The sequence below is a fragment of the Urocitellus parryii genome, chromosome 14 (genome assembly GCF_045843805.1).
Source record: "Urocitellus parryii isolate mUroPar1 chromosome 14, mUroPar1.hap1, whole genome shotgun sequence".
In the NCBI taxonomy this organism is placed as follows: Eukaryota; Metazoa; Chordata; class Mammalia; order Rodentia; family Sciuridae; genus Urocitellus; species Urocitellus parryii.
Window position 1 is genome coordinate 41,777,347 of NC_135544.1, and position 19,966 is coordinate 41,797,312.

The following is a 19,966-nucleotide window of genomic DNA, read 5'->3' on the forward strand; positions in this document are numbered from 1 at the left end:
AGGGCCATAAAACTCATGATTTAGATCATTAATTTGATTTAAGAGATTTATCTCTAGCTTGTAAAGACACGGGTGGTGTGGACAAGACCATGTTTGAGGAATTATTTTTGCTACTATGGTTATATTTTGCTGATTCTCTTCCTACCTCCCTGGTTTCTAGTGCCACCCCTCCCCCAAGCTCTTAAGTAAAGTATTTTCCTAAACAATACCCCATAGTTCACATCTTCATCTACAACACTGTTTTCAAACTGGGCTCCTGGGTACCCGCTCAGGCTGGTCTTGATCATCCCACACATTCTTGAGCCAGGGTAAAATTGGAACCAGTTCTGGAGTAGATAAGGGCTGTCCAGACACAAAGATCAGATAAAGCTGATCAGAGTATAACAAGGGAGGGGGGTGTACTGGATAATAGAATAGGAGAATAGGAGGGGGAGAGAGAATAATTATTATGAGGAAACATTTTTCTTAAATGCTATTTATTTACAACTGCTATCCCCAAAGTGTTGGTAGATTTATGTTAGTTTGATTGGAAATTTCTATATGTGGCACATTTGGAGTGAGTGGGAGATGGAAGCTTAAGAAAATGATTATCAGATAAAAATTCCCAGTACAATCCTCTCCACAAGTAAATGTTAAAGGAAAGAACAAATAAAAGGTGGACTATAATGGGATTATAGATTCTTCATTCCTTTTGATATTGCTTTGGAAAAAATAACTTACAATAATCATCTTGGAATTTGCAATATTGAGATTGAAACATTTCACCCAGACATCTTGAGAACAGTGTTCAAGACTTATTCACTGTTAAAGAATCAGTATTTTCATGAAATACTCTTGTCATATCTTTATAGGTATTTTACTTTGTAGGGAAAAACCAGCATAGCATATATATTGTTGTACAAAGGACTTTTAAAATAATTCTTTCCTCAACCCCGTCTTACTGCTCATTACCGTACTGTGTGTGGTGCTTTTCTATTTCGGCGATTTCCTTGTGCCTCAGTTCTTTCTGGAAAGTTTTTGAAAGTCAAGTTGGAATCGGGCAGAGTTTGTGCCAATTCAGATATAACTAAAGTTTTAAGTTATACACATTTTATAGCTGTTCACACTATATGAGTGTCTTCTAGATTTTCTTTTTAGTAGGTCATTGAATCTTTTTTACTTTATGGAGCAGTAAGAAATGCATGAAGGAATTTGAATTTAGAGAAGCTGTCTTGCATGCATATCTTGGCATTGGCATTTAAAGTCTATAAAATAAATTGGCAGTGAATGTTTTATTTACCTGTTAGAATAGCAGCTAGCACGTCAAGCAGCATTTTTGCCAGATATATTGGAATACACTTGATAGCACAGAAATGGAAGTGTAAAGCATTTAATCAAAGATATTTGTGGGCATATCACGTGAGGATTTTAATGTCTGATACATAGGACAACCTGCATGTATAATTTAGAAGCAAAAATGATTTGAAAAATAAATTTGGTCCACTCTCATGCCTCATTTTTTTTTTAAATGAGCAAAACAATGCAGTGTTTACTAAGTTATTTTAGGTGCAGAATTGTTTTACTACTTTGCCTGAATTGCCAAGCTTTTTAATAAAGCTGGCAGCATGAGTGACAGCCGCACACCCAAGGTTACACTGTAGCGTCGGGTTCTCTCTGACTTTCTCTCCTTTAAGCCTCCCTTTCATGTGTAGCCAAGTGAAAGTCTCCAAGTGAAACGTAAGCTCTGCAGATCCTCAGGGGCCGTGGCCTGATGAAGAAAAGCAGCAGTTTGGAAAGGCTGTTGAAGTCACAGAGGGCAGAGGGCCGGGTGTTGACACGACTCAGACCTTTCTAAGGAGATGAATGAGAAGGCATTGCCTCCCTGGGCCCCGGACATATTTTACCCGGAAGAGCAGTACTAGGTTTTCAAACCAATTGTTTTGGCTTTATCCTTCAGATGTTGCAGAAGGAAAATGTGTTCTTTTATTGCTGTTCCAAGTTGTTTAACCATTTACCCTTAATCATCTGCAGTCTGTGTGGGAATAAGACTTCTAAAGATCACTGAACTTTGCTTGATTTGAAATCAGAATAGAATTCGTTTTATTTAATGTGGGAAACCTTCTTTTGAGAAATTTGACACAAGCTGGCTTTTTAGTCTCTTAGAATTTAATTGAAAAAGAACACCATAGAAAAACACTGCCAGATGCACACATGCCTGCTCTTGGGTTAGATTACCATAAGCTTTAGAATTTTGTTCCTATGGTTATTGATCGTTGAAATAACCCTAGCAGTCAACATTTAACAAGTCAGTGTGAATTAATGAATTTTTGGTTGCATCACAGAGATGAAATTCTAGGCTGGTCGTATCGTGTATCTCTGTTCTCATAATAAGTTTTCTCCTTGTCACTCAATCTGTTAAGAATACATGATGATTGTAGGAGCACTTCATAGATCTGCTTTGTGGAAAAGTTCATAAGTCCATTAGGCCACCGTTCTGTGGAAGTGATCTATAAAGAAATAAATTCCCTCAGTTCCCACATCAGCATATCACAAAAGAACCATACTGTGGGCCGCCTGAAATTTTATAGATCTCTTCAAGGAGCAATTCAGAATGGTTTCTAAGAGCCCTAAATCTGTATCTTGGTGCATGAATCTAGCTGGCATTAATTTGGGCAGAGTGGGCCAAATAGAGCTAATTGAGGTGGGGAAAAAAAATCGAGAGAACAGGCCATAATGGTGAATAGAGTTATTTGTCACCGAGTTTGTAATAGGATTTTCAATTAATTCATGCAGGCTTCCAATGCCTTACATTAGCCCTGTCAAGATGAACTACAGCCACATCTAAAATGCCATCCCCTATTAAACGGTGCATGTCAGTGAATTTGTAATTTCTTCTGTTCAACCAGAAGATGAATGGATTCTACTCAGAAAACAAATGTGTGCTTCAGAAATGCACATTTCAAAATCCCGAACACTTCCTAGGAGGAACATTCTTTGCATTGTTATACAGTGAGTATATGTTAAAAATGTGATGGTTATGTGAATCCATCCAAAAGGAAAAGCATCCAGCTGCAGAGAGACAAATATACTGTCAGGTGCCCCATTTCACTGGTGACCAGGCTTTTCCCACTGGGTGATAATGATGATGATGGTGATGACGAGGACCATAGTTCATGCTTGTAGCCTTTACTGCCTTCTGGGCCATTTGAGGGGGTTATATACATGAATTCACTAAATCCTTACAATAACCAGGTGAAGCAATTGAGGAAAAGAGAGGTTAAGCTGCCCAAGATCCCACAGTCACTGAGATGGTGTTCAAGCAGTGGAGTCCGTGCTCCCAACTAATTAGTTCCCTCTACCATGTGGTCATAGTCTCTTTGGCTACAGACAAGAGTTAATGTAGCTCTCTCATTCTTTAGTCAGTTCTCTATCTCTTCCCCCTTATGGTACTTTGGTGTTATTTTGTTGTTATCTCCTTAAACCTATCTTGGGAAATATTGGTAAGCTGTGGTAACCAGGCTTCAAGAAGTATGTAATAGAGAATGGAATGAAGCATATGTGAGATTAGACAAAAATTAAAATTCTCCCTTCCACAAATGCTAAGTGAAATAATGAGCAAAGTTCGTAGCACTGTGAGGGACCAGCTCCTGAATGGCACCTCCTTGCTGGAGGGACCAAAGGGCGCAGCAGAACTGCTTACAAGATTATGTCAAGGCTGAATGACAGGAGTCATGTCATTAGAGACCAGATCTTAAAGCAGGGTCCAGAAGTCAAGAGGGCATCAGTTACTTCTGAAAGGCTCAGATCTTGTTTTCCTGGGACATTGGCCCCTCAGAACAGCTTTAACTAACCAACCACAGCATCACGTGGACCAAGCCAAGGCAAAACGACTCCCAGGAGTGTTTTGAGAGAAGGAATTACTATTCCTCTGAAGCCATCCAAAAGTATTTAGCAAAAACGTTTGGCTTATGGGTAGTCCAGTCTCTAAATCTCTGAGTGAGAACCAAACAGTAACTGAAAACCATACTGTGAAGCTCTGTTAACATCAAGGATGTTAAACCTTTATCTATGTTTGTTGAAGGAAGGGGGAGTGTGAAGAAGCAATATGAGTAATACATTATTGATGTCCTTTCTTGAAAACATAAAAACTATTTTAAAAAATCAACTGTTTTAGGCTTGTGCATTGCACATAGCTACGTAGCTGTCTGCCCACCTGCCCACTTCACATTTTCTATTCTACTGCCTGGTTTACCGGTCTGCACAGGGTCACACCATGTCCAACTGTGTGCTTCAGACCCATGGGTGACTACATTGTTGGAAGGACACACAGATCCAAAGTCCTTAGTGTGTTATTCCAGACCCTCCATCCATTGGCCTCTGTCTACCTCTCACATTGCTTATGCTCCTTGACTCCCACACAAGAACACTGCGTTCTTTATAAACCCTAGTCCTTCTGCACATCATCTGATTCTCACTGCCCCATCTTTGCTGGAGCTATCTCCTCTGCCTGGAATGTTCTCACTTTTCTTTTTATTCTTCCACTCCAACTTTCTCTCTTTAGCTCCTATTATTCTTTAAGAGTAGGGAAGTGTTTAATTTTCCCAGGGGCTGGGGTCGTGGCTCAGTGGTAGAGCACTTGCCTTGCACATGTGAGGCCCTGGGTTCGATCCTCAGCACCACATTAAAATAAATAGATAAATAAAATAAAGGCTTAAAAATAAATAAATGAATAAAGTAATTTTTTTCATCCCTCAAACCTCAGTGTTTCTGCTCCCACAAACATGCATATCTTTACATTGCATTTAATAAACTGTGTTGTCATTATTTCTAAGGAAAAGAACTGTGCTTTATTTCTCATTAAATTCTCAACACTAATACAGTGCCTGGTAAGAGGTAAAAAGCTTGATAAGATGTTAAATTTAGTGTTTTCTAGATGAGTGAATAAATGATTGAGGACGTGAGAAACAGGAACCTGTAATCTAGCTCATTGAATTATTATAGTCAGTTTGATTTTCCATTTATTCTCTGAATCAATGATTGGCAGCAGTGTTCCAGAGAGGCCAGAGATCTTAAAATGACAACTAATGCTCAAGAATGGGCCCCGCTAATGCCATCGGGAAGTATTGTATTGAACTCATTTAATTCAATTGCCTTGGGGGTACACACCATTCAAAACCTGTCATTCAAAACCATAATTCAGTGCAGCAACATTTAAACCCTCCTGTCTTATCTTATCAGCCTAACAGTGTTCTCTAATGAGAAGAGAGCAAAGTTGACTAATCTTAAGGTACACCAGACCATGTGCCTGAACATGTACCGATTATAAACTATGAGAGGACAGGAACTGTGTCCTACTCACAGTTGCATTCCAGACTCAGGCAGAGACTAAGCCCTAAATAAATACCTATTGAATTCACAAAAGAATAAAATCCCCTGCCCACATTAAAAGCAGCATCAGGAAAAGTTTTGCCCACAGCCCTATCTCTGATTTTTATCAGTCAAGCTTAAGAACAGTTAGTGAATTGATGAATTATACTTCTGATTAAATTTTCTTCTCAGTGCTTATAATTCATTCTGATGATTAAAAAACTTAATATGGACCTTTTATGAGTTTTTGAATTTCATGTTAGAGAATTATACTCAGAAGTCACATTTTCATGTAATAATGATCCCAAACAAACAAGGAAAGGCCCCCACTAAATTAAACTTGAGAATAGAAGACTACATTGTAGCTGGTGCATGGATATCTTCTTATCTTACTATGGATGTTTATTTATTTTGTATTTGCTCTTTATTGATGGGACACATAGTTTTTTGTTGTTGTTGTTTGTTTGTTTGTTTTTAACATAAGATGTTCTTTTCAAAGGGCAAAGTGTGGATTTGACCTTGATTTAAAAATAGTGACAGTAAGGAGATATATACACATTTTTTTTCTGTTTTTTTTTTTTTTGTTTGTTTGTTTTTTTGGTGGTGCTGGGGATTGAACCCAGGGCCTTGTGTCTGCGAGGCAAGCGCTCTACCAACTGAGCCCTATCCCCAGCCCAGTAAAGTTATATTTTGATGAACATTTCTGGAGTGTTCATTGATATTTGTCTTTTTCTTTAAGGGTATACCTCAGTTACCATGTGCCAAAGCATTATATAACTACGAAGGAAAGGAGCCTGGAGACCTTAAATTCAGCAAAGGTGACATCATCATTTTGCGACGACAAGTTGATGAAAACTGGTACCATGGGGAAGTCAACGGAATCCATGGCTTTTTCCCCACCAACTTTGTGCAGATTATTAAACCATTACCTCAGCCCCCACCTCAGTGCAAAGCACTTTATGACTTTGAAGTGAAAGACAAGGAAGCGGACAAAGATTGCCTTCCATTCGCAAAGGTAAAGTTGGGATGAATTTACCAGATATTCTTCTGTGTGTGGAACGTGGCTGCTGTTTTCTCTTGGAAAAAAAGTTTTGTGTGAGCTATCTCACTGTGCTTCTAAAAATACCTAGAAGTAGTCTGCTTTGAATCATAAGAAACGTAATTTTGCACATAAACTTCTTCTATGAAAGATAATTAGGTTGATGCTCTACATGGAATGTTTTTCATATTTAGAACCTAAATTTATTTTAAGCCACTTTAAAGTATGTATGTGCCACTCAGGGATTTTACAATACTGAATCATGAATAATAGATGAGATGACATTATTTCCTTATTTTATATGTCAGTTTATTTGCATAATAGCACCTGCAATATATTTACTGAATTGATAAAATGGTTTGGAATTTTAAGCAAAAATATTATGGCTTTGTTTAAAAAAAAAAAAAGCAGTCGGATATGTGTTTGAATGGGCCTTTGGTATGTTATCAGAAAGTGAGAGGCATCTGAGAACCAATTTTTTTTTTTTTTTTTTTTTGTAGCAGGAATTGAACCCATAGGCGCTTTGCCACTGAGTCACATTCTCAGGCCTTTTTTGTATTTTATTTAGAGGCAGGGTCTCACTGAGTTGCTTAGGGGCTCTCTAAGTTGCTGAGGCTGGCTTTGAACTCACAAGCCTCCTGCCTCAGCCTCCAGAGCCACTGGAATTACAGGCATGCACCACCATGCCAGGCCTCTGAGAATCAATTTAAACAGAAATTCAAGGTGCTCAGGCAGATAGAATTTGAGGTTGCAGCTTATGGAACTAAATAAAATAAGAGGCCAACCCTTTGTGTCAAAGTTTGTGGTTTTACAACTAATAGAACGCCAGGTTGATGGGTGATTATCATTTAATTCATGCAGAGTTTGAATGTGTATAAAGATATGTCACAACATTTTTACTCATCTACTCTTGAAACTTGAGTTCTTTATTGCAAAGGAAAATGAGCTGATAAAGGGATCAGGGAGCCTAATGATTGTTGTTTCTCCAGGATGATGTTCTGACTGTGATCCGCAGAGTGGATGAAAACTGGGCTGAAGGAATGTTGGCAGACAAAATAGGAATATTTCCGATTTCCTACGTTGAGGTAAGTTAACCTGTAGACCCATGAATTGCGTTAGTGTTCAGTTTAGTAAGTAAATCTTAATTACGCAATTCGAGCCTTCAGGAGTCCTCATGGCACAAAGCAGCCTCAGAAATGCCTTCTCCTGGATCACTGGAAGAATTAGGAAAACTTCATTCTGTCCTTCAGTTACTGAAGATTGCAGAATGTTTCAAACTCTTCACTTCATCTTCCTGCTCAGAGCATTCCTGTGTCGGTTGAAGGTACACTACACCTTCTGTTCATCACCTGTACTGTTTCCAGGTGTTCTATTCCATTTGCCAGTTCCAGGATCAGAAAGTTAATGAAGTTCCTGAGTAAGGTGGAAGATGAATGTGTTTGTTTATGTGCTTATCTCTTTCATTATCTGCCACATCATCAGAACAAAATAGTGACTCACAGCCAAGACCTTTAATAAACATTTGTTGTATAAATCTTTCTCTATCATATCCCAGCAACTTCTTAGCTTCCTTCTCCCTTTTTAATTATCATGACTCCAAAAGCTTGTGGCCAGGCTTTCTTTTTAAAGAACATGCATAGGGCTGGGGATGTGGCTCAAGCTATAACACACTTGCCTGGCATGTGCAGGGCGCTGGGTTCGATCCTCAACACCACATAAAAGTAAAATAAAGATGTTGTGTCCGCCGAAAACTGAAAAATAAATATTAAAAAAAAGAACATGCGTAAAGTAACAATAGTTCTGTTATTTTAAAGAAAAGCTGTTATGGTTTGGATATAAGGTTCCCCAAAAAGCTTCCATGTTAATAAAGGAATATTCAGAGAAGAAATTGGATTACAAGAGATGTAACCTAGTTAGTGAGACTAGAATGAACTAACTGGGTGGTAACCATAGGCAGGTGGGGCTTGGCTGGAGAAGGTGGGGTATTGGGGGCAGGCCTTGGGTGTGTTCATCTTCCCTCTGCCCCTTCCTCATTCCCTGTCTGCTTCCTGGCTGCCATGAGGAGAGCAGCTTCCCTCCATCTCTCCCTTCCCCCATGATGTGCTGCCTTGCCTTGGGCCCAGAGCAATGGACTCAGCTCTCTGTGGACTGAGACCTCTGACACCCTGGACCAAGGTAAACACTTCCTTCCCCGATTTGTTCTTGTCACATATTTTGGTCAGAGCCATGGAAAGCTGACTATCACAAGCACAAGTTAAAAATGAGCTAGAAAGTTACAATTTGCAGTAGGCTTCCATGACATTGTGTATCATAAACTAAATGCCCTTCAATAATAAACATTTCTTGCTGAAAACAAAATCAAAGGAATTTTCCAAGAATGAAGCAACCACAGCCCCCGACAATCATACAAAGGTGCTTCGGTCAGAGACAGCTTCTGGGGAGAAGTGAGGTCCTTGTAGGGATCTGTGTGCTGGGCCGATGGAGGTTCACTGGAGAGATGGAAAGGGTGCATTTTATAGCAGAAAGAATACCCAGGAAGGAATGATGGCATGTGCAAAAGCCAGAAAGTAAAAGAGAGCATTGCTGGGGGAATTGAAAGTGATTCTGTTGGAAAATTTCAAAGCATGTATCTTCAGTATGTAAGATACAAAAATCATTTGTTTTGTCATCTTTTTATCTGAAGCATTTATTTTGGCATGATTCTGAATATTAAAATGACAAATTATGTCATCATAGCCAGCATTAAATTTCTTCCTTAGACAGGAGATTGCCAGAGTTAAAAAAAAAAAAATCAGTTTCACTACTGTATATCCAAGGAAGTAATTCAAACCATGTATATGAGTCTTGAATTTTATCCATACCTTTCCTGTTTATTGAAATTGTTTCCTCCTTTGAAAGTAAACAACAGGAAAAAATTCTTAACAATCTTTTTTTGCATGTTATTTATGTATTCTGACTGTGGGTCATGGAAAACTACAAGCATTTCCAAGTATTTGAATAGCTATGCTAAAGAGCATGAGTAAGCGCAAGGTTAGTAATAAAAGCCTGTCTTTACTTGTTAGGTATTATCAATATCACATGGGGATACTTGGTTTGTGAGGCATGAAAAGGTGTTGCTATATTTTCATTATAGGGCAGGTGAAGAATTGTGTAGATAGTCAGAAGACACCCCACCCATGGCAAGTCTAGAGTCAACAGGCACTTGAGTCATTAGGATTATTGACTCTGACTTAAATTGGAAAGGTGAGCTTCTGCCCAACTGAAAAGCATTTTCAGTTTTTTGCCCTTTTTCCTTCCAAGTGAGCATTTTCCTTATTTGAATCACATTTTTTTTTTTCTAGTTGAGATGTGGTAAACAACTCATTTATGTCTAGGAGCCGATCAACATTTCTTTGGTGTCAAGTCATCAGATTGACGCTCCTGGTGGGGAGCAAAGCATCTGGGGATTAGTGGCACCAGGGTTAGCCCTCAGGCAATTGAAGTAGCTGCAGATTTCAATCACAGCCTATCAAAATCCACCTATTTCAGTAGTGCCTTCCAGGGCACTATCAGATGCAGAAAAGGAAACTCTAAGAATCGAAAACCAGGACTGTTTCCTAAATAATGGTCTTTTTCTTACTCTATAAACCTAATCTTATTTGGCCCACTTTAGAGCCCAGATAGTCTCCAAAATAAAAGCAGGCCATGGTACAAAAATTCATTTGTGAGTGGTTTTCTTGTATCTTATGAACAGACATTTAAGGCTCCATCAGGGTGAGGTGCTTTTGCTTTTTCCACATTGCTGCCAAAAGCAGTTAACTTCCAGAGGTTTTTGAGAAGATGGAAAGAGATAGTTTGTTTCAAAAAGGTTCAGCACCACTGTGCATTTTGCAGAGTAGTTTGGAGCGCAGATTACACCAGATACCAGAGCATGACGATGATCAAATGAGAGAATCACCACCAAATGCATTCCCGAGTTTCCAGAGCCACATCTGACTTTGCACAGGTGTGTGCGTAGAAGCTGAGACTCTTCGAACTACTCCTGGTTGGCATTGGTAATAGAAATGTCCAAGGGCCTTGCTTTGGGCAGAAACGGAACAGGATGGTCCTGGGGGTAGGATTGTAGAACTGGAGTGGAATCTGTGGGTCAGAGGTTAGATGTGGAGCTGTGTGTGGAATATACGCAGATTGAAAGAAGCTGAGCATTGGAGGTGAGCAGCAGGAGGATTGGGATGGTGAGAAATGCTGCCTTCCCGTGTTCCATGGTCCTCTCTCTTCTCCCTTGACTCAGGTAGTAACTGTGAGCTCTAATCTCCACCTGCATTGTAGTGATAAGAGGATTGATAGTTTTGTGATTTGCATATGGATCTCCTTATTAAAGTAAAACACAAACCTCTTCAAGGTCTGAAGAGAAGAGTTTGTCTTGGTTTGGATACTGAGTAAAAAATGGCTATATAAGTGGCCCTGAATTCTGTCCCTTAGAGTCCTTGTCTAGCTCCATGAGGAGGGTTCTTCTGCTTTGATCCCATTCACCCTTCGCCTCTGGAGATTCTCTGATCATATCCTTTGTGGACATGGTTTAGATAGTGTGGATTGGCTTCTGTTGAGACTTACTTGTCCTTGACTCGAGCTAGCTGGGAAGTGGTGAGAATTTCCTTGAAAGACACCATGCCAGGATGTGTATACAAAGGGGATATTTGTCAAAGACTTGAGTGCAGTTAAAAAAAAATAATAATAAAAGAAAGAGAAATTAGTAGCCTGCTTCTTTCTTTGTTCAAAAATACCAGTTGTCTGTACAATAGAATGGAAGATTTTAACAAGCCTGTTAATTTGGAGCCGACTCATTCAGTTGTAGCAATTATTTGGACAAGGGTGACATGATTGTTAGCATTCAAAAGGTTTGAATGAAGTGTGCTAAATATGGGATTTTGGACATTTTCCAAACATTGTTGTGTATGTATTATAGGTTTATAGTGAACTGTACATTTTTATTAAATTTCTTATTTTATTTGATTTTTTTGTCATTTATTTGAAATATCACTTGGGTTTTTCAATAATAAAAAGTTACCTAGCAACTTGCTTCTTTGCCATAGATAATATGTAAGGTAAGCATTCCTTATGTGCAGATAATGTGTAGGAGTGGCCTAAGAGAGAGCTGTTTTTATTTTTGAGTTACTGTCAGAAATAGGGCTACAATTCCCATCCTTTGTGTCCCACTCCACTCTTCTGACAGGCTTTCTCTAAGGTAATTCTCCTTTTCGCTGCTTTATCTCAAACATGTTCTGGTTGATGGTGGGGGAAATCTTGGACTTTGGAGTGAGATAGCCAGGATTCAAGTCTTGGTCCCCAACACAAAGTATCTGAGTGACTTTGGGCCTGGTCTTCTCATGTTTAAAATAATAAAACATCTTCATAGGGTAAATTAATTTCAGTAGTACTAATGAACAGTGCCTGGTACCCTAAAAGAGCTTTTAAGTGAAGGCTAATTATTACCACCATATTATTATTCCTTCATAGCATGTTTTTCTAGCTATTTCAAATTATTTGTCCATCTGCTTACCAACTGTTCCCCATCCTTCCATCCACCATTAGAAAGTGAGCTCCAATGGCCAGTACCTTGCCATTGACCTCAATCTCCTGAGGCTCTCACACAGCAACTGCTAATGGTAGATACTCACTAAATATTGCTTGAATGAATGAACAATCTAAGAACTTGTAGGACCACAGTTTCTAAACCAGAGACAATCGAGTTTGTAGATTTTGCCCACTTTAAATTTTTCCAGCTCATATTCCCATCTTTCCCTATCTAGATATGTGTTTTATTGGTTTTTCTCCGGGTTATGTCAGGGAGTTACATTCCTCAGAGTCATTGGGTCTGTGTGACCTTAGATATTTTTCTTTCTTTTTTTCTTTTAAACCAGTCTCAGTGAGTGTTTGGTTATGCCAAGTTTAGAATTTTCCCAGGCCAAAATAATGGTAGCCATACTCTGCGGATTAGATCTGGCAACCCATGCTGTTTGTTTTTTTTGTAATATGTAAAAGACTTACAGGCAGGAGGGCAGGGTTGGGGAGATGTTGGCTAAAGGATACAGACTTTTGGATGGAAGGAATATGTTCCTCTGGCTAAGGAATATTATGTGTTGACAGCTTTGATCATGGAAGATCAAATGCACAGGACTCGGAAAGCACAAATGGTCTTACAAGTGGGATCTCTAGCTTCCTCCATTATAGAGTTAGGGGACTGGAAGATATTATCTGTGTTCCAAAGAAGAAGAAGTGGAGGTTTAGGTACATGGTTTGAAGTTGACAAGGTGACCCTTGCAGTCACTAAGAATAGCAGTGTTAATTTGATTTTTTTTTTAACTTAAAAGTCTTTTTTGTAGAGAATAATGATAGCAGAAGGACAAAATAATAGTCTTTGATGTAATAATCAAAGACTTTATATAGTTGATTGAACTATATAAAGAAATACTCTGTCATTTATATTTTTGAATGAATTTTTTTCCTTTAAAATTAAAAAGCATAATCAATGTTTATAAAAGAAATTTAGGGCAATTGTTGGGAAGTTAGAAAGGGAGAAGTGTTAAATTTCATAACACCCCAATTTCCCCTTCAGTTTTGAAGTAAGTTCATTTCTATCAGTGAAATTTAGAGATACGGTTGAGAAGTCAGTAAAGGAGAATGACTATGTGGCTTAGCACCATCCTTTCTTCCTGACCTGCTGATTACATTGGATCTGCTTTTGAGTAGCTTTCATCTGTTGGTCTTTTAATACTGTGGGGCAGGTCCCAAGGTGTAGGTTTCTTGTCTTCTGAGTGTTACCAGCTTCATACAGAAAAAAAAAAAAAAAAAAATGGTTGCTTCTCTTTCTGTCACAATGAAAGAAGAAAAACTGGGCACTGGCTCCTGATGTTCTAAAAGCAAGGACAGGTCTCCTCTGAGCTCTACCAACAGCTGCTTAATATAGGGCCAGAGATGCCATGTGAAAAAGAGTGGCTAGATTAGGTAAGGAACTTTATGTAGGGCAGTTTATGCTCCATCTATTATTCAAGAGAATTTAAGAGTTTCCTTTTGTTACCCACAAGGAAAACATTCAGGGAGCTAAGATTGTAAAGATCAGTGAACATTTATTGAGTCCTCCCTGTCTGAATGGGTAGTTTCTGGTTCTCCGAGTAGTTTGATAGGACATAAAAATGTATGTCTCCTGCCTGGCCTGACCAGAGATCTAGGTAATGAACACGTGGTATCTAATGTCCACCTTGATTCACCAGGAGTCCCGGGCAGGGACCACAGTCCTAGCTGAGTTTTACTGGTTGTTCCTATAAAACATACGTTGGAATTGCTGCCTTTAGAACTCATCTGGGATATTTCTTTGTCCATGTACCTGTAAAAAATTTACCCTTTCTTTACTCCAGAGGACTTGAAAAGGGAATAAATGATCCTAAATCTCATCACATATAATTTTGGTAAATACCCTTTCATTCTTTTTCCTTATGAATTAATGACATTACGTACATGATTTTGCCCTTCTGCCCATAACTGCAGTACTGCTAATCATCAGTTTTTAGAGCTACATAATAAACCCTCTAGTAACTAAACCATAATTTAGTTAATTATTTTTGCCATTTTTTAAGACAAAGTGTCTTGTTTAGGGGGACACAGTCGGTAATTAAGAAGAAATGGTAGTCTCCATCCTGCCCTAGGCGATTGCCCTGTACTTACCTCAGAGGACATGCAATGACGATTGTTCCTAACAGTATGCGAAATCACTATTATTATTTTGCCGTCTTAAAAAGTATATGGGATGTTTTGATTTTGCATAAAAAGTTATGAAAACACTTCCAAGTTCTAACATGTAAAAGGTTAATTTTCAGAAATGATTCATTACTCAATTTCAACTGTGCGGTTGCCTTTTAAAGAGAAAATCACAAATTAATCATGGCCATAATTAGTATTTTTTAAGTTTTATTGTTTAAAAGTATTATTATATTCTGTGTATATCCTAAATTTTGCTAGAACTAAGTTTTTTTTTTTTTTCTAAGCAAAGTAAGTTCCTTTTATTTAACCAACTGTTAAGTCGTGTCTAGTGTTCTGTGAAGAAGGCTGAATATTCTGTGCTGTGTGGGCATTTATTTGTGTGCATATGGAAAATAAAAGTGGCTTGAACAGAAGCATTTTGATTTTAAAACTAATGGGAGGAAAGCTTCTCTATAGTGAAATGGAATATTTTGTACAAGTTTGTCTAAGCATTGTAGAACAACATTAGTTTTTAGAGTAAAGGTTAGTGATAATGTTTAGAGTAAAAGTTAGTGATAATGTACACATCAGGCTTTACATACATTCTAGGCAAAACTTTCTCCATATGCTGAGAAGACTTCAAACAAATGTGTAAAGTCATGGTGGTCAGCATCCTCATTCTCCTCCTGTGCTAGATTCCTTCCCATTCACTTTCCTCCCTACTGCCAGTACATATCCCCCACCCAGACACACTCTGGGTTATCCAAGACCAGGGAGAAACCTGTCCATTGATTTATAAACTGATTACACATTACCATGGAATTTCTGTCAGTGTGTCATTTCACATTTGACAAAGCTTTGCTTAGAATTTAATGACAATTCCATATTCTGTACCTCTTGGGATGTGGGTATATTTCCTCCATAGTATTACTACATCTGGTAATGAGGTTCTGGAAAATAAAATGTATCATTGGAATGTGTACTCATTAGTAGGCATTTATGATTTATGATGTGCATTTAGTGAACAAATAGAAGATAGAAACATACATACAAACCTCATGTATCGTCAGTTCGTGGGCATTTACACGAACTGAGCCCAGTTTCAAAATTCTTCATGAGTCTCTCTCCCCAGTACCATAATTAGATTGGAGATCTATTGTCTCAGAAGTAGCAGGCCCCAGTAATGAGCCTTAATTTTCAGGGTTGTTTCCTTCTGTCTTTTCAGTTTTTCTGCACATAACACCGTCCATGATTGTGAGGGGCTCTGCTTTGCAGTTGCTGTCTTCTCCAGGTCTTTTGTCCTCCAGGAACTTGGTCACATCATTTGTATCTTTTTTTTCTTTGTTTTGCATGTCAATTACTCTCTTTCCCTTGGCTCCCCCTTGATTCAAGAAAATGATCTTGTCTTTAACTCCCTTCAAAAAGGTGTTCCAGGGCTGGGGTTGTAGCTCAGTGGTAGAGCGCTTGCCTTGCATCCGTGAGGCTCTTGGTTCGATCCTCAGCACCACATAACAATAAACAAATAAAAATAAAGATTAAAAAAAAAAGGGTCTTCCATAACTACCCTCTCCTCCTTACAGTTCTACTCTTTTCTTCCTTTTCCTGCCATAACTCTCAAAAGAGCCACTTATGCCCTCTTGCTTATTCCTATAGCTAGCCTTTGGCCCTCCAGACCCCCAAAGTGCCCTCTTGGCTGCCATTTACTGCCTTTTCTGAGCCTCTCTTTGGTCATCCAGATAACATCTAGCATTGTTCTCATGTTCCTGAGGGACTTTGCTTTTCATTTCTGGAGCATTTCATTTCTGGAGCATTTGCATTCATTTCTGGAGGCTTCGCAAAGTCTTCCATGTCTTTTCTGCCTACCCCTGTTCTTTTCTTCTGGATTTTTTTCCTTCCTAAATCAGACACCACTAACTCATATGGCCCTCAGGTGATATGCTTGGATTTCAAAGTGGTTTTTTTTGTTGTTGTTTGTTTGTTTTTTGTTTTTTAAATGTATTTTTAGTTGTAGATGGACACAGTATTCTTATTTTTATTTGGTACTGAGGATCAAACCCCGTGCCTCACATGTGCTAGGCAAGAGCTCTACCACTGAGTACAGCCCCAGCTCAAAGTGGTTTTGTTTTAATTAGTTAAGATGAAAAATCAGGAGATTTTACGTATGACTAATTTCTAGCTTTCCTTTAAAAGAAACAAAACAAAAACAGCTGATTCTGCCAAGCCACTTGCCCTAGAGAGAGGACAGACACACAGATACTCCCTGGGTCACCAGAATATGCCCACCACTCACTGTTCTTCCTTACCTGGCGAACAGTGAGTGACCTCCCTGTTCACTTACTAACCTCACCTGCCTGAGCTCTGTAGGTGTGTGAATTTGCACCTCCTACCCATATTAAGGATCCACTGTGCTATTTTCTAGGTTCTCTTTTCTCTTTTCCTATTCAATACTGTGCTGACTTATAACAATCACTCAAAAAACCTTTGCATGAGTAAAAGCCTCCATTTGGTTTGATTCTTCTCACTGTGGACCTGAGGGCATTATTGCTCTCATAGAGGTCTCTGCTTATTGAATCTTTTGGATGGGGCATTTTTGTTTTGGGTTGATAAGTTATTTGTACTACACCTAGGCAGGAAACTTTATAGATTATTAAGTCCAACTTCATGTAACTTATGAGAAATTGGGAGGCACAGGCAAGGTAAAGTGACTTGCCCGAGGCAACAAAGCTAGTGAACAGTGGGCTTGGACGCCCCTGAAAGGAAGAATTTCTCATGTTTGTATAGTACTTCATAGGTTACAAGGCACTTTAACCCACAGTCATTTCTACTTGGAGTGATAATGCCTTCCCTGTTTTATACACCCAAGGAATGGAAGGGGTTCATCCAAGATTACTCTACCTGTGTGGGTGGAGACCTGACTCTTCCCCCCCCCCCCCGCCCTTGTACTGGGGATTTAACCCCAGTACAGTGCTCTACCACTGTGTCACATTCCCAGCTCTTTTTAATTTTTTTTTTTTTAATTTTTAAACAGAGTCTCACTTAGTTGCTGAGGGACTTGCTATATTGCTGAGGCTGGCCTTGAACTTGTGATCCTCCTGCCTCAGCCTTCTGAGTGGCTGGATTAAAGGAGTGTACCACCATGCCCAATGGACACCTGACTCTAACCTAAATCTTTGACTTCAAGTTCAAGGATGTACCTGTGGTTTTCTTAGACAGTATCTTTTTCAACTCTCTCCTAAACTCAAATTCTTTTTAGACTTTCAATGACGTGTACCCTTCCTTTGTACCTTCATTTTAAAATTAGAAACCTGAAAAGGAAAATTCTCATTAATTTATTTTTTAACCTCAAGGGCCAACAGAGGTAAAGCAAAGGGCTAAGTTACAGATACTTCCCCTTCCTAACCTAGCGGAGTGGACAGTCCCTTTGTAAAACCTTTTCCCCTGGCAGGACATAGGGGGATTATATTAGGAGTCCCTGTTCTTCCTGCTGCTTAAGTGAATAAAGCTTGTGTCTTTACAACTGTTTCAGGGTTCAGGAGGCTTCCGAAGTGTGGGCCACAGGAGGTCAGGGGAGTAGTCCAGGCTTCTTTTCTCTGTTCAGCAAATTCTTGGTGCTTAGCGAGCGTGAGGAGGACAGTCACTTGTTGTTTGCATTCTTTCCCCTCATGAACTAGGTACAGACTAGAGCTGAGCTATCAATGCACATGTCACCTTCAAACAAATTGAAATGTGGCTAGACTGCTGGACATGGTGGCTCAGCCTGTAATCCCAGCAACTCAGCAGACAAGAGGAGGAGGATCACAAGTTTGAAGCCAGCCTCAGAAACTTAGACCCTGTCTCAAGATAAAAAATCAAAAGGGCTGGGGACTAGCTCAGTGATAAAGCATTCCTGGGTTCAATTGCCAGTAAGACCCCACCCCCTAAATGTGGCTAATCCAAACTGAGGTGGGCTATAATAAGTACATGATACAGACTGGATTTCAAGGACTTGGTAACCAAAAAAGCAGTGCTGCTATCTCCATTTTTTATATTGATTATATGTAGAAGGGATAATATTTTGGAGGTGTTGGGCTTAATTAAGTATGTCATTAAAATTAATCTTATCTTTTCTTTTTATCCTTTTAAATGTGACTACTACCAAGTTTGAAGTTATATGTATGGCCCATACAGTTGCACAGTACTAGTCCAGAGGCAGACTTTCCCCCCCTGATGATTCCAAGAGACAAATATTTTTATTCAGTCGACAAATATTTACAGAGACCTATATGGAGTTTTTGCCTAAGGGAGGCTTTTATATCAATTCTAAAAACCCCCAAGTAATCCTTTCAGTCTCTCAAGGTATTCCTCTTCTGTGGGTAAGTCTTGTATTATAAATGAAGACTGAGCTTGCCTTTTATATTTAGATCATCCAAACACAAAAGCTTTGTTACCTAAATTGCAGAGAAGAATAGAATACGAATGGGAATATAAATTCCACACTGCCACGTTGTCAGAAGCATCTTGCAAAGGACCAAATATTTTCATTTCTGCTAAGAGGGGTGTAAAGTGGACACGAATTTCTATCCCATAGCATTCATCCATTGGTTTTCTTCAAAGTGTCTGATTTATCTGGGGAAGAAACATTCAACCTAGAAATGCAGTGAATGTTGAAATACAACATTTACAGCATGAAGGCTTTATAAAGGTACTATTTCCAACCAGTGAGGAAAAGATGGACCATTAATTCAACAGTGATAGGGCAACTGGTGGAAGAAACACAGCACTGCCCTTCTGTATTCTTTTAAAAAAAAGCCATGCGGGGCTGGGATTGTGGCTCTGCAGTAGAGCGCTCCCTTAGCACGGGCTAAGCAGGTTTGATTCTCAGCACCACATAAAATAAAGAAAGAAAGGCCTCTCTCTCTCTCTCTCTCTCTCTCTCTCTCTCTCTCTCTCTCTCTCTCTCCCTCTCTCTCCCTCTCTCTCTCTCTCTCTCTCTCCTTATTTAAAAAAAAAAAAAAAGCCATGCAGTTATGTGGTTCAAAGGCTGAGGTACAAAGAGGAAGGAAGGAAGGAACCATTAAATACTAAGAGAAAAGGGTTTCCTTTTAAAAACAAACGAAATAAGATTTTTAAGTCTTGATGTTAAGTTGCTGTAATGGAAAAGATTGATAAATTTGAAGCAAAATATAATTTTCTTTACAAAAACATTAATTTAAATTGAAACAATATTTCTAGCTTAGACATGTATACACTCATATCTCAAATAAAGAGTACTTTATATATTAAGAATACCAATACAGAGAAGATGTGGAAAGAGGCAAATGCTAAAAGAGAAAACAAATGCTTAATCTCACTAATAAAATATAGTAATAGGAACTAAACAATACAATATAGTTTCTTACCTTTCCAACTAATCGAGGCTTAACCAGTCCTTGGTAACACTAATGGAGTTAACAACGTGGGGAAACAAAGACACTGTCAGAAGTGATATCATTTGACTATATTCTTCAAAAAATACTTTAAGCTTACACTGTGGTAATATTAAATTCACTTTTGGGAACTTACCCCGTGGATATGCTTGCATAAGCATGCCAAAATATATTAAATGATGACATCTGTATATAACAGAACGCCATGCCTGCTTCTATTGACATGGACATACGTCCATGAGCTGTTGTTAAAGGAGAGAATAGTATGTATTGCCTGGTTTCATTTGTGTTAAAAATTTTAAAAGTAGATGCATTATATGACATCTACATAGAAAATGTGTGGAAGGATTCTTTATGAATTTGTTAAGTGCAAATACACCCCGGAAACGGGTTGAGAGGAGACAGTTGTGGGTAACTGGTTGAGACCCTTGACTTCTTTCCCCATAATATACTACACACA

General features: G+C 38.8%; 1 protein-coding gene across 1 annotated transcript in view; it reads left to right on the plus strand.

Moving 5' to 3' along the window:
- Sh3rf1 (SH3 domain containing ring finger 1) overlaps positions 1-19,966 on the plus strand; it is a 163,052-nt gene that overhangs the window by 95,077 nt on the left and 48,009 nt on the right. Inside the window, exons 3-4 of the mRNA XM_026389753.2 lie at positions 6,086-6,361; positions 7,375-7,470. Coding sequence (XP_026245538.2) covers positions 6,086-6,361; positions 7,375-7,470 — 372 coding nt within the window. The remainder of the gene's footprint in view (positions 1-6,085; positions 6,362-7,374; positions 7,471-19,966) is intronic.